At 40.2% G+C, this 13,231-nt stretch overlaps 1 protein-coding gene across 4 annotated transcripts in view; it reads right to left on the bottom strand.

Annotated features, from left to right (window-relative positions):
• Nucleotides 1-13,231, bottom strand: part of LOC127651195 (intersectin-1-like) — a 78,342-nt gene that overhangs the window by 43,886 nt on the left and 21,225 nt on the right. For 3 of the 4 annotated variants that reach the window (XM_052136910.1, XM_052136911.1, XM_052136912.1), the window contains exons 2-13: nucleotides 12,629-12,692; nucleotides 9,671-9,766; nucleotides 6,527-6,590; nucleotides 5,953-6,113; nucleotides 5,483-5,662; nucleotides 5,320-5,398; nucleotides 5,127-5,233; nucleotides 3,001-3,064; nucleotides 2,676-2,813; nucleotides 2,376-2,485; nucleotides 1,920-2,182; nucleotides 137-286 (exon numbers count right to left, since the gene is read on the bottom strand). In XM_052136910.1, the coding sequence (XP_051992870.1) occupies nucleotides 137-286; nucleotides 1,920-2,182; nucleotides 2,376-2,485; nucleotides 2,676-2,813; nucleotides 3,001-3,064; nucleotides 5,127-5,233; nucleotides 5,320-5,398; nucleotides 5,483-5,662; nucleotides 5,953-6,113; nucleotides 6,527-6,590; nucleotides 9,671-9,766; nucleotides 12,629-12,656 (1,440 nt within the window). In that variant the 5' untranslated portion in view covers nucleotides 12,657-12,692. The remainder of the gene's footprint in view (nucleotides 1-136; nucleotides 287-1,919; nucleotides 2,183-2,375; nucleotides 2,486-2,675; nucleotides 2,814-3,000; nucleotides 3,065-5,126; nucleotides 5,234-5,319; nucleotides 5,399-5,482; nucleotides 5,663-5,952; nucleotides 6,114-6,526; nucleotides 6,591-9,670; nucleotides 9,767-12,628; nucleotides 12,693-13,231) is intronic. The other variant, XM_052136909.1, reaches the window with a different exon arrangement.

Here is a 13,231-nt window from a genome sequence, read left to right as displayed (position 1 = left end):
GCAAATTTTGAGCTTAGCACTCGTCTGCATGTTTGAAGTTGCCTTACTAATATGAGTACATCTGATGCATGAGCAAGCTTATCTATTTAAATGTACAAGCTTGTAAATGTAAAACAATGTATTGAAGCGTATGTACCAGAGCCTCCAGTTCAAACTCGAGGGTTTTCTTGCGGGCTTTGAGCAGGACGATGTTCTCCTGCTCTCTGTTTCTCTGAATGAGCAGCTCCTGTCGCCGTGTTCTCTCCCACTCTAACTGACGCTGACGCTCCAGTTCACGCTTAGCAGCCTTCACACACAACAAACACAGGGTTAAATGCACATATACATACATTAAAAGGTCAACTTTCACAAGGAAAGTGCAACAGACTAAAGATTTTTCTCCTAACAAAAAAGTATGTAGTGCTTTTTTCCTTCTGTCTTTTTAAAAGGGACATATCATGAAAACAACTTTCCTTGCTGCAAGAATGTGAGAATTGGTCATGAAAAGCTGAACTATTATAGGTTTTGGTGCTATAGAACCTTGAACAACAACATTAATATTTGTATCATTATATATATTATTTGCATTTGACAGGGTATGGAATGAAGCCTTGAGGGTGACCATGAGACTGCACAACATCAATGCTAACCTCACCACAGCAATAGAGCACCTCTATGACAAGGCCACCAGTGCAGTATACTTCAACAGCAGCATTGGGGACTGGTTCAGAACAACAATCAGAGTCAGACAAGGCTGTCTGCTCTCTCCCACACTCTTCAACATCATTCTGGAAAGATTCATTGCTGATGTGCCGGAAAAGCATGAAGGGACAGTCAGCATCGGAGGCAGAACAATCGCCAACTTACGTTTTGCCAATGACATTAATGGACTAGCAGGAAAAGAACAAGAGCTTGCAAGCTTAGTAGAGAGCCTCGACAAAACCTCTACAGCCTACGGCATGGAGATCAGTCCAGAGAACACCAAGTTGATGACCAACAACACCAAAGGTTCAGTTCTGACATCAGGGTCAATGGTACGCAGCTGGAAACAGTCCACAGCTTTAAGTATTTGGTGGGAATTGTAATGAATTGGATCGAAGCCTGAAGTATACTCCAGGATTGCACAGTCAACAGCAGCACTGACAAAACTGAAGCCCATCTGGAGCGACAAGAACACTGCACTCAGCTCAAAGATCAGACTGATGCACACACTAGTAATCTCTATATTTCTCTACGCCTGTGAATCATGGACCATAACAGCTTAACAGAAAAGGATTAAAGCCACAGAGATGAGATGCTTCCGAAAGATCCTTGGCGACTAAAACAAAGATCATGTCAGCAATGAAGAGATATGGCAAAGGATCAGACAAGCCATTGGACCTCATAATGACCTCCTGACCACTGTGAAAAAGCACAAACTGCAGTGGTACGGGCATGTCTCAAGATCATCAGGACTTTCCAAGACAATCCTGCAAGGCACCGTATAAGGGAAGGGAAAGAGAGGCAGGAAGAGAAAGAGGTGGGAAGACAACATCCAAGAGTGGACAGGCTTGACATTGAGTGACTTCCTGAGAAAGACAGAGAACCAAGAGGAATGGAGGAAGCTGGTTGTGTGGTGCCCCAATGGTCTACCAGACTAAGGGACTGAACTGAACTGATATATATTATTATTATTAAGATTTCAGGGAGAAAAAAATCAATTATTATTAAAAATGTGCTGGATATGGCCCCTTTTTAAAAGAGCATTCATACAAGTTCTACTGGCAGCATCTGTGGCATGTGGTCAATTACTACATTATTATTAAAATAATTCTGATATGCACCTTACATAACTTACCAACAGTAGGACTACTGCTCTACGCAGGTGAACATGTTTAAGACAGGGGTTGAAAGGTTGGATACGATTTCGCACATACAAGGGATGAATTCTTTCTACTCACCTCTCTTCTCTCAATCTCCTTGCGTCTCTCCTCCTCCCTCTGTCTCTCCAGCTCTCTCTGTCTCTCCAGCTGTTTGTCCAGCTCCTGTTGTCTGCGTCTCTCCTGTTCCAGTCGCTCTCTCTCTCTCCTCTCCTGCTCCTCTTTCTCTAGTGCTGCCAATCTCTCTTGCTCTTTCCTCTGCAGTTCCAGCAGTGCCTGCCGACGTTTCTCCAGCTCAAGGTTTCCCCGCTCAAAGTTCTCACGTTTCTTATCTTCAAATGTGACTGGGGGAGGGCACAAAGAAGATTTTAAGACATTTAAACATAATAATGTAGCAGTTGTCACTGCTAGGTGACCATAAAAAGTTACATTTGTGCTCAGGATCGAGTCCACAAATATTTAATCTGGTGGCTAAAAAGCGAACAAGACGTGAGTTTCCTTGATGAAAATATTCAGGATTGACCCTTGATGCCTCACCTGGAAGTTTTTTATCTAGCTCTTTCTCCTCATCCTCGGGCTCTTCCTGTGACCGTAGGTCTGTTGAGTGCATACTGGTCACAGACACTCCACTGCCAGAGCGCATTCTTCTATACCAGAGTCATGTCAAGAGAAATCAAGTGAATGTATGCCAAAAATAAACACAAACATCTATAACCTGAGCTGTACATTTCCACAATTGTAATAAAATGTAAATTAAATTAACCTTTCTGAAACAAATGAGACTGCATATAATCCTAAACATGCTGATAATGATGAATGCACCATTGGGTCACTCACCTGAATGTTGGAGGTATGAGGTCAGGTGGTAGTAAAGGGGGGAGGGGTAGACCATACATGGCCATGTCAATCAAGTGCATGGCCAGAATAAACTCCTCAGCAGTCAACTTTCCATCCTGGTCTATATCTGACAGGTTCCTATAGAGACAAAAAGGTGGTGCATGTTAGGGAGTCAAAAAGCAATACAAAGGTCTCAAGAACAGCATGTTAAAAAAACAGTTTGATGAACAATTTACACTGATATACATCTCAGAATGCTCTGAGCTTTGATTGGGTTTTAAATACGAGACTGAGACACAGTAATAAGAATATATTGGAACCGCACCAGATGGTGGCCAGTTGGGCCTGCGGTAGACTGGATTGCATTAGAATAGTTCTGGCCTGTGGACCTAGAGCAGAAAAGGAGAGAGAAAGAAACAGATGTGAAAGTGAGGTTGTTGAGCATGTTGAATTAGCACCCTTTGTTTCCTGTAAAGTTTACTGAGTAATCAATGTTACTCATCACGAGTACTCTAATGTCTGCAAGCTCATCGAATTTAAAAAAATCAGTTCCCTGAATGAGAAAATAGAGTGGACACAGGTTAAATTTACATTGTGAACATATTTATTGACTAGTGCTTTGATTTTCCATGACATGAGGAATGAGCTAGTTTATTCTTTTTCCACTATGGATCATACTAAAACAAAAACTGCTTAATCTCTTCAAAACTTCTGATGACACCTAAACAGTCTTAATTCTTTAGGTTAAATGAAAACCAACCATCGCCACTAAGGGCAGTAATGATACAACTGAGCCCTGTCAGCCAGAACATTATGTTAAGGTTTTGTGCAACATGCTGTCCTAAGTAGGAACAATGTGACAAGAGTACTGTATCAAGTAATTTTTATGTCCTCAATGAAAGTAAAATCCACAGCTAATTTTAATGGGCATTTTGATAGGAGTGTACAGCTATGTAGAGTAGGCGGGGATATATTCCAACCAATTACTGATTCAGCCAATATTTGGCCATTTTCAGATCATCAGCTGACAACCATACCTACTTGCCCATATAAAAAAAAAATAAAAAAAAAAGTGTTAAATCTCTCAACATCCTTGTCAACAGATAAAAATTTTCTGTTTTCAAATATTAAGTAGAGGTAGACCGATTGTGAAGAGGAGGGCGTGGCCAGTCCGTGAGGGTGCACGGCCTGTGCTGAATCTGACGATCAGAGGGTGATCGAGATAAAGGGGAGCCGGAGACACCAGATCAAGAAAGAGTGAGACACACACGGCCACACAGCATGTGTTTGTTTATGTTTGTTTTATGTTGAGTTTTACATTAAAACTTATGTTGACTGTTTAGTCAGTTCCCACCTCCTCCTTTACCATCCTTTAACTGTTACACAGATATTTTGGTATTACAGATTAATCAGTGCCGATAGTTGCTTTTTGGACAAATCTATGGCGATAGTTGCAGATTGTTTTTTTATAATTTTGTCTTTTCAAAATCAGAGTCCCTCGTGTGTTTCGGGCTAGTTTATACTTAAAAGTAGTGCCCGACCGATTTAGGCTCAACTTAAAAGTCCAGCATTCTGCACCAAATCTTAATTTTGTTCTGGTTATTTTGGTTGAACAATAAACTGCATCTGGTATTTTATTTATTTAGGACTCTTTGTCTGTGCCTCTCATAGTAAGGAAAGAATAATATATATATTTTTTGACATACTATAAATCAGTTTAATAAACTATCGGCCGATTAATTGGTTATTGGTCTTTCCCACCACCTTAGTTTCCGGTATCGCCAAAATCCACTAAAGGTCGACCTCCATTATTAAGTAAATATTGTGTAAAATAAGTAGGGCTGTCAATCAATTGAAATTTGAAATCAACTTATTTACATGATATGCCGATTAATCAAATTAATCGCAATTAATCGCATTTATAAATATTTGATGAGAAGGGCCTTCAAATAACAATAACTGAATTTATGATTTACTAATTATTGATAGTTATATTTAAGTAAATATAAATAACATATATATTATAACAATAACCATTTAGATAACTAAAATTCATTACATTACTGTTGCAGACAATATATGGAAGGTAATATAATGTATATATTGAGTTTCGCTTACTACACCAGCTGAAAACTGGTGGTACTTCAAGCTTGAATTGCTCCAACGGTTGGAATATTCCATATTACGTTCTGGGGACATGAATAATTGCGTTAATTTTTTTAACATATTTTTATATAAGTAATCTCACTAAATTCACGCGTTAAATCGACAGCCCTAAAAATAGGTGTTCACTAAATTCTCACAATTTTGTGTATGCCTTATTGGTTATCATTAAATTGTATAATACACATATCAGTATTATATCAGCCATCAACCACCCAGCTCTTTAGCCATCAGCCATTTAAAAACCCCATCCATGAGTATGGACTGTTTGTGTGATGCAAGGTGTACCTGTGAGATAACCACACATCATTTTGTCGTGGCTGTTAAAGAGCTGCCGGTACTTGAGCCGAGAGGACTGAGGCACAGCCCAGTCTGTAGGAGGAGCTGTCGGAACACTAGAGCGTGAGAGAGACAGATAATGTTGGTGTGCTAACATCTATTAATTGTCTGTTAATGCTGTGTGAAGTGTGAGTGTATGCACCTGGGTGCCTCTACAGACTGGACCTTCTGTAGCTTGATACTGGAACGGTTGAACGAAGAGGTTTTGTTGAGTCCAGCAGCTGAGAGACAGAGACAAACACTCGTAAATTAGCATGCTTAACAGCCCAAGCAGGTCTAAGAAACTGAGTGAGTGTTTAGATTACATGGATGGGAAAATCCAGTAATAGGTTGTATAATAGCAGGTGCACCGTTGGCCAGGGATGGTACAGGTGGGGTTACTGATGACACCAGAGGAGGAGACACACCCATCCCTGGCACACCCGCTGGCAGAGGGGGCAAGGGCATGGGTGGCACTACTGGCATGCTACCCATACTGGGCATCCCTGCAGAAAGCAATCAGAAACAAATGCATATTAACAGATGGATCTTGTCTGCTAAGGTCTATATTGTAAGGCTTGACTCTTCAAAAACCTTTACTTATGATCCGTCAATGAAAACTTGAATGGATATGTTAACTGGCCAGGACTATGGTGTGCACTTTCTGTAAGGATTTTTTTAATCTGAGTGACTGATTTAGGACAGAGACTAGGTCTAGTCTACTGTAGTAATGGACTAAGACATAATCTATGTCTCAATATGTTACATGATATTCAGTGACATTCAGCGTCCTCACCAAAGGGAGGCTGTGGGGGTATGGAGAGGGGCTGCTGCTTCATGGAGGGCGGCAGGGAAGGAGGGAGGGGGTGACCCTGCAGCTTCAGTTTAATCAGCTTCATGGCGATGGAAAATTCATGCATGTCCATCTTCCCATCGTTGTTCATGTCGGCCAGAGCCCTGCAAAAAAAGGTTCACACCCTTTAATGATGTGCCTCCCATCTGACAGGCAGTAACAGGCAACTAAAAAGATGCTTCTCTCTCCCACTCCCTGTATAACATTCGCTTACATGGTTTCACTTTCAGTTCTCGCAGATTCAGATAGTAATCGCATATTAGAAGCTCCTTGTGTGCATGCAAGTGATTTCCATGTGTATGCCCTAGTTGCATAGGACGTTGCACTTTTTGATACAGATGCTTGTAAAAATAATAATAATAATAATAAAAAAATTCTAATCTCCACAATGTGTAGTCACAGTTTTGAACCACGATGTATCGTCCCAAGATACACCATTACACCCCTTCTAATTACTGTTGCATATGCTGGATTAAGTCTGGATGAGAAAGGAATATGGCTTAAAGGAATTGTGTACCATATCTGGGCAAGGATGGGAGCAGGTAAGCCTGACTGGAGGAAGAAATTCCTGGCCTGGTCACCTAGAGAGAAAATGAGAGAAGAGGGAAACAAACATAATTACATATATAATAAAAATCTCAGATTTTCAACAAACCTTAACCCAAAATTAATGTTGAGATATTAAGGGTTGTGAAATCCCCAAAACAGATGTTTAGATGTTAACAGATATGGACAAGTTGCAAATGATTGAAAACAATGATAGCACTCACAGCATTTATTTTTATTTTATTGAGCCATTTGTTCATCCGGTTTAAAAATGAAAGTTGCCATCGGGATCTTGAAAGTCAAAAATGAAAGTCACAAAAATTAGGTATATGCGTAAAATGTTATGATTGGTACACATGTACGTCAGTAGATTCTGAGCATTTGTGCACAATATTCATGCTTCCATCCAATCACAGCGCTGCCTCGTGCATGAGCTCACATTACAGCGGAGAGTTCAAACTCAATGACGTAACAGCTGTTCCGGGCAGGCGCAAAACTATAATAGCACTCGCGGAACAGATATAAGAGCGGACTTTAACACTAAACACCGTGACGAGATCGAAATCACTCATCAGAATGGACCACAGTCCATAACTGGACCGGAGCGAGCGTTTCTTAGCTGCACGCTCCAAACATACTGTTTATTAGGGGAGGCTGTTAGACGGAGGGCTGATTCAATCACTTATTCTCCAAATGTCTGATCATAAACATGACAACACAACATAACTTTACACAGACTAGGTAAGTAAGCAATTTTATCACAATTTAGCATGTTACCATGCATTATTCTTAAGTACTGCAGCTGCAATTTTGAAAATCTGTGTATTTAAAGTTTTGTGTATTGGACCCGTTTACTTTGTGCCTTACTGAACATGATTTTTGTCTTTAGTAAAAGGGACGAGTCTAAATTATTTTGTTGTAATTAATCAATAGTTTCACTTGTATTAAACCTGAAACACTCCTTAGAAGAACAAATATCTATGAATTAATGTGAAGTCTCAAAGCAGTGCAGGGTTTAATGGTAATGTCTGCTCTCGCATTAAGAGTGCTGTTCTCACTTCTCACTATCCAAATCTTTTTGCAGATTTGTAAACCGTTCTATAATTTTTTACTCTTCATACTTTTGCCCCACGATTGATAGACCGCATGCCTCCACTTCTGAGACCGTCAATCCACGCATCTATCATGTGTCTTGTTGAACGCGTTGCCGCAGAGACGTAATGCATGTGGAGGCCCAAGCTATTCTCCGCGGCATCCATGCACAAGTCACCACAAGCCCCACCAAGAGTGAGAACCACATTATAGCAACCACAAAGAGGTTACTCCATGTGACTCTACCCTCCCTAGCAACCACGCTAATTTGGTTGCTTAGGAGACTTGGTTGGAGTCACTCAGCATGCCCTGGATTCGAAATCGCGACTCCAGTACAATACACGTCTTCAATACACGCTGAGCTACCCAGGCCCCCCAATAAAATAACTTATATAATCTCATTTAGATGGTTCTATCAACGAAACATGTTCAGGGTTTATTGACAGCACTTGAGTGAAACAGAAAAAAATAAATACACTATGATACTTAGTCTGAAGTTTTGTGTACTGGTCCATTGCTTCAAAACATCAGGCATAACATGCGCCGATTATATGAAGCAGTTTTTTTTTCCCATTAAACTTTTCTTCTTGATAACAGGTGTCTTTGCACACATACACATACACAGAGCGTCTTTATACCCTTAGAGGAAAAAAACAAAGTCCCTGTCCGTGCCTGCTTGACTGTGGGCCACTCAGCCATCCTTCAGTCAACACAAAGAGGCTCTTTGAGATCCACTGGTCAACAGGAAACACTCAAGTGCGATCTCTTCACTAGACATCCAAAGTCCAGCCGGAACAAGCTGGAATTCCTATTTGCATTTTGTGATTTTGATTGGCTGTTTACACATTAATTATGCATTTGTTCTACATCACGCAAAGAGTACATGAAGGGATTTTTTTGAGTTGTGTTTTATAAATGCTTCTTTCAGTCTAATATATGAAAAGTTTGACATACTGTATATCAGTCTTTCTCTCACTCGTAAAGTAAGCCTGAGAAAAAGTTTTCACAGAGACGTACTCAAGACGCTTATGGAATTTTCTAAGAGTGGTGACATTTTTGAGAGTCCCAAGGAAAAGGAGGCTTTCTAAGACTTTCTAAAAATAAGTCAAAGCATCAACCGGAGACTATAAAAACAAAAATTCATGACAGTATGGCTTTAATTGTGAAATGAATTGACCTCCTCTTAACCTGTTGTGAGGAAATCAACATGCCACACCCAAATCTATCTCCTTCGCCATCTATTTGCTTCTGTGAATATCACACAGCAACTCGCAATTCTCTCTTTTTACTGTAGCTTTCACTACATGTTTGCAGGGAATCAGAATTTGAACTCTGATAATTCTGCATTGCGCAAGCATTTGCATAAGCATTTTATGTTTGCTTTTCTGGCGAATGTAAATGTAGGATTGTTTTATTGTGGGTCAGCAGCAAGGTGAGAGTTCATTCGATCGCATGTGCAGAGGTGGATGTGGTGCTTAGTCTTACCTGAGATCAGTTGACACTTTTCTAAAGAGTCATACTGTTTTACTCATACTAGACTATTGGGAGACTGAACCTAGACCAGTATAAGTGGATATCCATCCATCGTGGGCAGAAAACAGGAAGTGGTAGGCTTTTAATAGACGGTCATTATCAATATCAAAATCAATGTGCATGGCATTTTTATTAGCATCGGGGAGAGGGTGGAGTGGAAGATAATGGGAATGTGGAAGTCACTGTCATGTTTTTGTTTTTAGCTTTCAAATCTGACAGTGTAGATGTGGTATTTGCTATTCCCGCTCTGTGTCTGATATTCAGAAATACATTTGTTTGTCTCCCAGAGTTGTGTGTTTGACTCTGACTGTTGACAATGGCAGATTCACAGGATTCAAAGGAATCAAAGGATTTGTTTGCATCTTACAATTTCAGATTGCATCAAGATCTGCAGGGTTTTAGACAACTTCAGCACTAATGAGCATTCAGAACTTTGCATAGCACCTTTTGATTGAAAGAAAACCAACTGTGTGTGAGTGTGTGTGTTTACCCGTGATGAAGCCAGCAGATTTGGGGGCCAAACTGTGGAACTGCTGGTCATGTTTGGCTCTCTCGTCCACAGATATTATCCATGTATCGGACCCCCCTATAGAGAGAGAGAGAAAGAGATACGAGACAGCCATCAGTGCAATGCATCAACAAGGGTTTAACTTGTCAATATTTTCATTAAGGGGACAGACCACAGATTGGGACAATGTTTAAAGCACACAGAGGCCAACTCTAACTGGGTGAATCTCATGTTTCACTACAACATCAAATGTTTCACTACAACATCAAAAGAAAAAATAAGAACTTGTACATTACACAAAGCAAACAAAAACTGTTTTAGCCTTTTTTGCATTGTAAGTAAAATTGACATTTAGTAAGTAAATAATGAAATAAGAATCAAATTCTGATTACTATTACTATAAAAGTTAACTTTTTAGCTTCCGACTTCTCGCGTGAACACGCCATTGCGCTTACACCAGTGATGCATCGACTGCTTGCGGAAAGTGATTTTTTAAAGTTAATAAACTTTTAATTATCGATTTATTTCTTACACCAACCAATCAATTTGCTTAGAATACATTAATTGATCAACTGGAGTCGTGTGGATTACTTTTATGCTGCCTAAATATGACTTTGGACCGTCAAATAGCCAGCAGCCTGATGGCACCATTTCCTTACATTATAAGGACCTACAGAGCTTCAACAATTTTCTACAAATTTGAATTAGTGTTCTGCAGAAGACAGACAGTCTTACACATCTGGGATGGCATCAAGGTAAGTGAACAATGAGAGAATTTTAAATGTTGGGTTAACTATTCCTTTAAAACTAGAGGTCGACCAATATTGGATTTTGCCGGACCCGATATTTAAACTGGTGGACAGATTACCAATGAATTGTCCGACAGTTTTTATAATTGATTTATTGAATGTTAAAATATTTCTTAGTCTTTTTTTACTGTGATGAGCACAGGCAAAGAGGCAACAGGAGACAAATTCAATAAAATCCCAGATGCAGATTTCATTTTTAAATTCAACAGAGCAAAACAGAAAAAAAACACACAAAAACCAGAACTATTAGCAACTATCAGTGTTAATTTATGCTGATAACCGATAGTTCCAAAAAACAACTTTAGGAGCCAATTAATCAGTAAAACTGTTACATCAGTCGACGACTATATACAGTGCATCTGGAAAGTATTCACAGCGCTTCACTTTTTCCACATTTTGTTATGTTACAGCCTTATTCCAAAATGGATTAAATTCATTATTTTCATCAAATTTCTACAAACAATACCCCATAATGACAACGTGAAAGAGGTTTGTTTGAAATCTTTGCAAATGTATAAAAAACTAAAATATAGCATGTACATAAGTATTCACAGCCTTTGCCATGACACACAAAATTGAGCTCAGGTGCATCCTGTTTCCACTGATCATCCTTGAGATGTCTCTATAACTTGATTGGAGTCCACCTGTGGTAAATTCAGTTGATTGGACATGATTTGGAAAGGCACACACAGGCATATAAGGTCCCACAGTTAACAGTGCATGTCAGAGCACAAACCAAGCCATGAAGTCAAAGGAATTGTCTGTAGACTGCTGAGACAGGATTGTATCGAGGCACAGATCTGGGGAAGGGTACAGAAAAATGTCTGCAACATTGAAGGTCCCAATGAGCACAGTGGCCTCCATCATCCGTAAATGGAAGTTTGGAACCACCAGGACTCTTCCTAGAGCTGGCCGCCCGGCCAAACTGAGCGATCGGGGGAGAAGGGCCTTAGTCAGGGAGGTGACCAAGATCCCGATGGCCACTCTGACAGAGCTTCAGCATTTCTCTTTGGAATCAAACCTTCCAGAAGAACAACCATCTCTGCAGCACTCCACCAATCAGGCCTGTATGATAGAGTGATCAGACGGAAGCCACTCCTCAGTATAAGGCACATGACAGCCCGCCTGGAGGCACCTGAAGGTCTCGCAGACCATGAGAAACAAAATTCTCTGGTCTGATGAAACAAAGATTGAACTCTTTGGCCTGAATGACAAGGGTCATGCCTGGAGGAAACCAGGAACCGCTCATCACCTGGCCAATACCATCCCTACAGTAAAGCATGGTGGTGGCAGCATCATGCAGTGGGGATGTTTTTCAGCGGCAGGAACTGGGAGACTAGTCAGGATTGAGCGAAAGATGAATGCAGCAATGTACAGAGACATCCTTGATGAAAACCTGGTCCAGAGAGCTCTGGACCTCAGACTGGGGGCGAAGGTTCATCTTCCAACAGGACAGTGACCCCAAGCACACATCCAAGATAACAAAGGAGTGGCCACGGGACAACTCTGTGAATGTCCTGGAGTGGCCCAGACATGAAACCGACTGAACATCTCTGGAGAGATCTGAAAATGGCTGTGCACCAACGCTCCCCATCCAACCTGATGGAGCTTGAGAGGTCCTGCAGAGAAACTGCCCAAAAATAGGTGTGCCAAGCTTGTAGCATCATACACAAAAAGACTTGACGCTGTAATTGGTGCCAAAGGTGCTTCAATATAGTTTTGAGCAAAGGCTGTGAATACTCATGTACATGTGATTTTTGTAGTTTTTTTATTTTTAAGAATTTGCAAAGATTTCAAACAAACTTCTTACACGTTGTCATTATGGGGTATTGTTTGTAGAATTTTTAGGAAAATAATGAATTTAATCAATTTTGGAATAAGGCTGTAACATAGCAAAATGTGGAAAAAGTAAAGCGCTGTGAATACTTTCTGGATGCACTGTAACACGCACATTTTCTCAGATTTCTAAATGGGGACAAAACATAGACTTCTATTGTTTTTATATAAAGCCAACTATGATTACTATAAACTAACCTTAACCCACACCCAAAAGAGAATACATTTTGCATTATTAATAATTTATCCACCCACAAACACAAAACAGTCAGTCAAGGTAAGCAGCCACTCTCACCTCCGAAGGGCGTCGGAAACTGAGCCATGGTTCAGTCCGTCAGCTGCCGTCCAGCAGCAAACTCCTGCAACACAGCATAAAGACACCGTGAGCTTTCATTCTTATATTGATTTAAGCATTCACTCACTCAACGTGCTTAACATTTAAGATATAACCTGAATAGTCTAGGGTCCATGTAAAAAACAAAAAATATACAGTTTGAAAAACTACATTTTAGTGTGTATGCATTGGAAGGAGTCAATTTTGGTAATACTCTGTATCGCTGGATCACTATACAGATAGGAGTAAAAGAGACTTGAGACACCTAACAAGGAGCAAATTAGACACATTTACAATGAGAGAACAAAACAGAGACCAACTAACCCAAATAAATTCACTCTTTCTTTCAAACTCAAACACAGACAAAACCCTGTCTTGTTGAGGTGTAATTTCAGTTTAAAGTAGCCTATCGCCACAGAGACACATCTACACAAAACAACTGACCTGTCTCATCATAGAAGACCAAACCAGAGACTGGGAGAGTACATGGCAGAGAAAGAGGGAGAGAAACAAACAAAGGAGGAGATATCTAAAGGCCTCGGTATGCGACCCGTTATCTCCCAG

Source organism: Xyrauchen texanus, chromosome 11, assembly GCF_025860055.1.
Source record: "Xyrauchen texanus isolate HMW12.3.18 chromosome 11, RBS_HiC_50CHRs, whole genome shotgun sequence".
In the NCBI taxonomy this organism is placed as follows: Eukaryota; Metazoa; Chordata; class Actinopteri; order Cypriniformes; family Catostomidae; genus Xyrauchen; species Xyrauchen texanus.
Note: the sequence above shows the minus strand (reverse complement) of the source record. Positions and strands in the feature narration are given on the sequence as shown.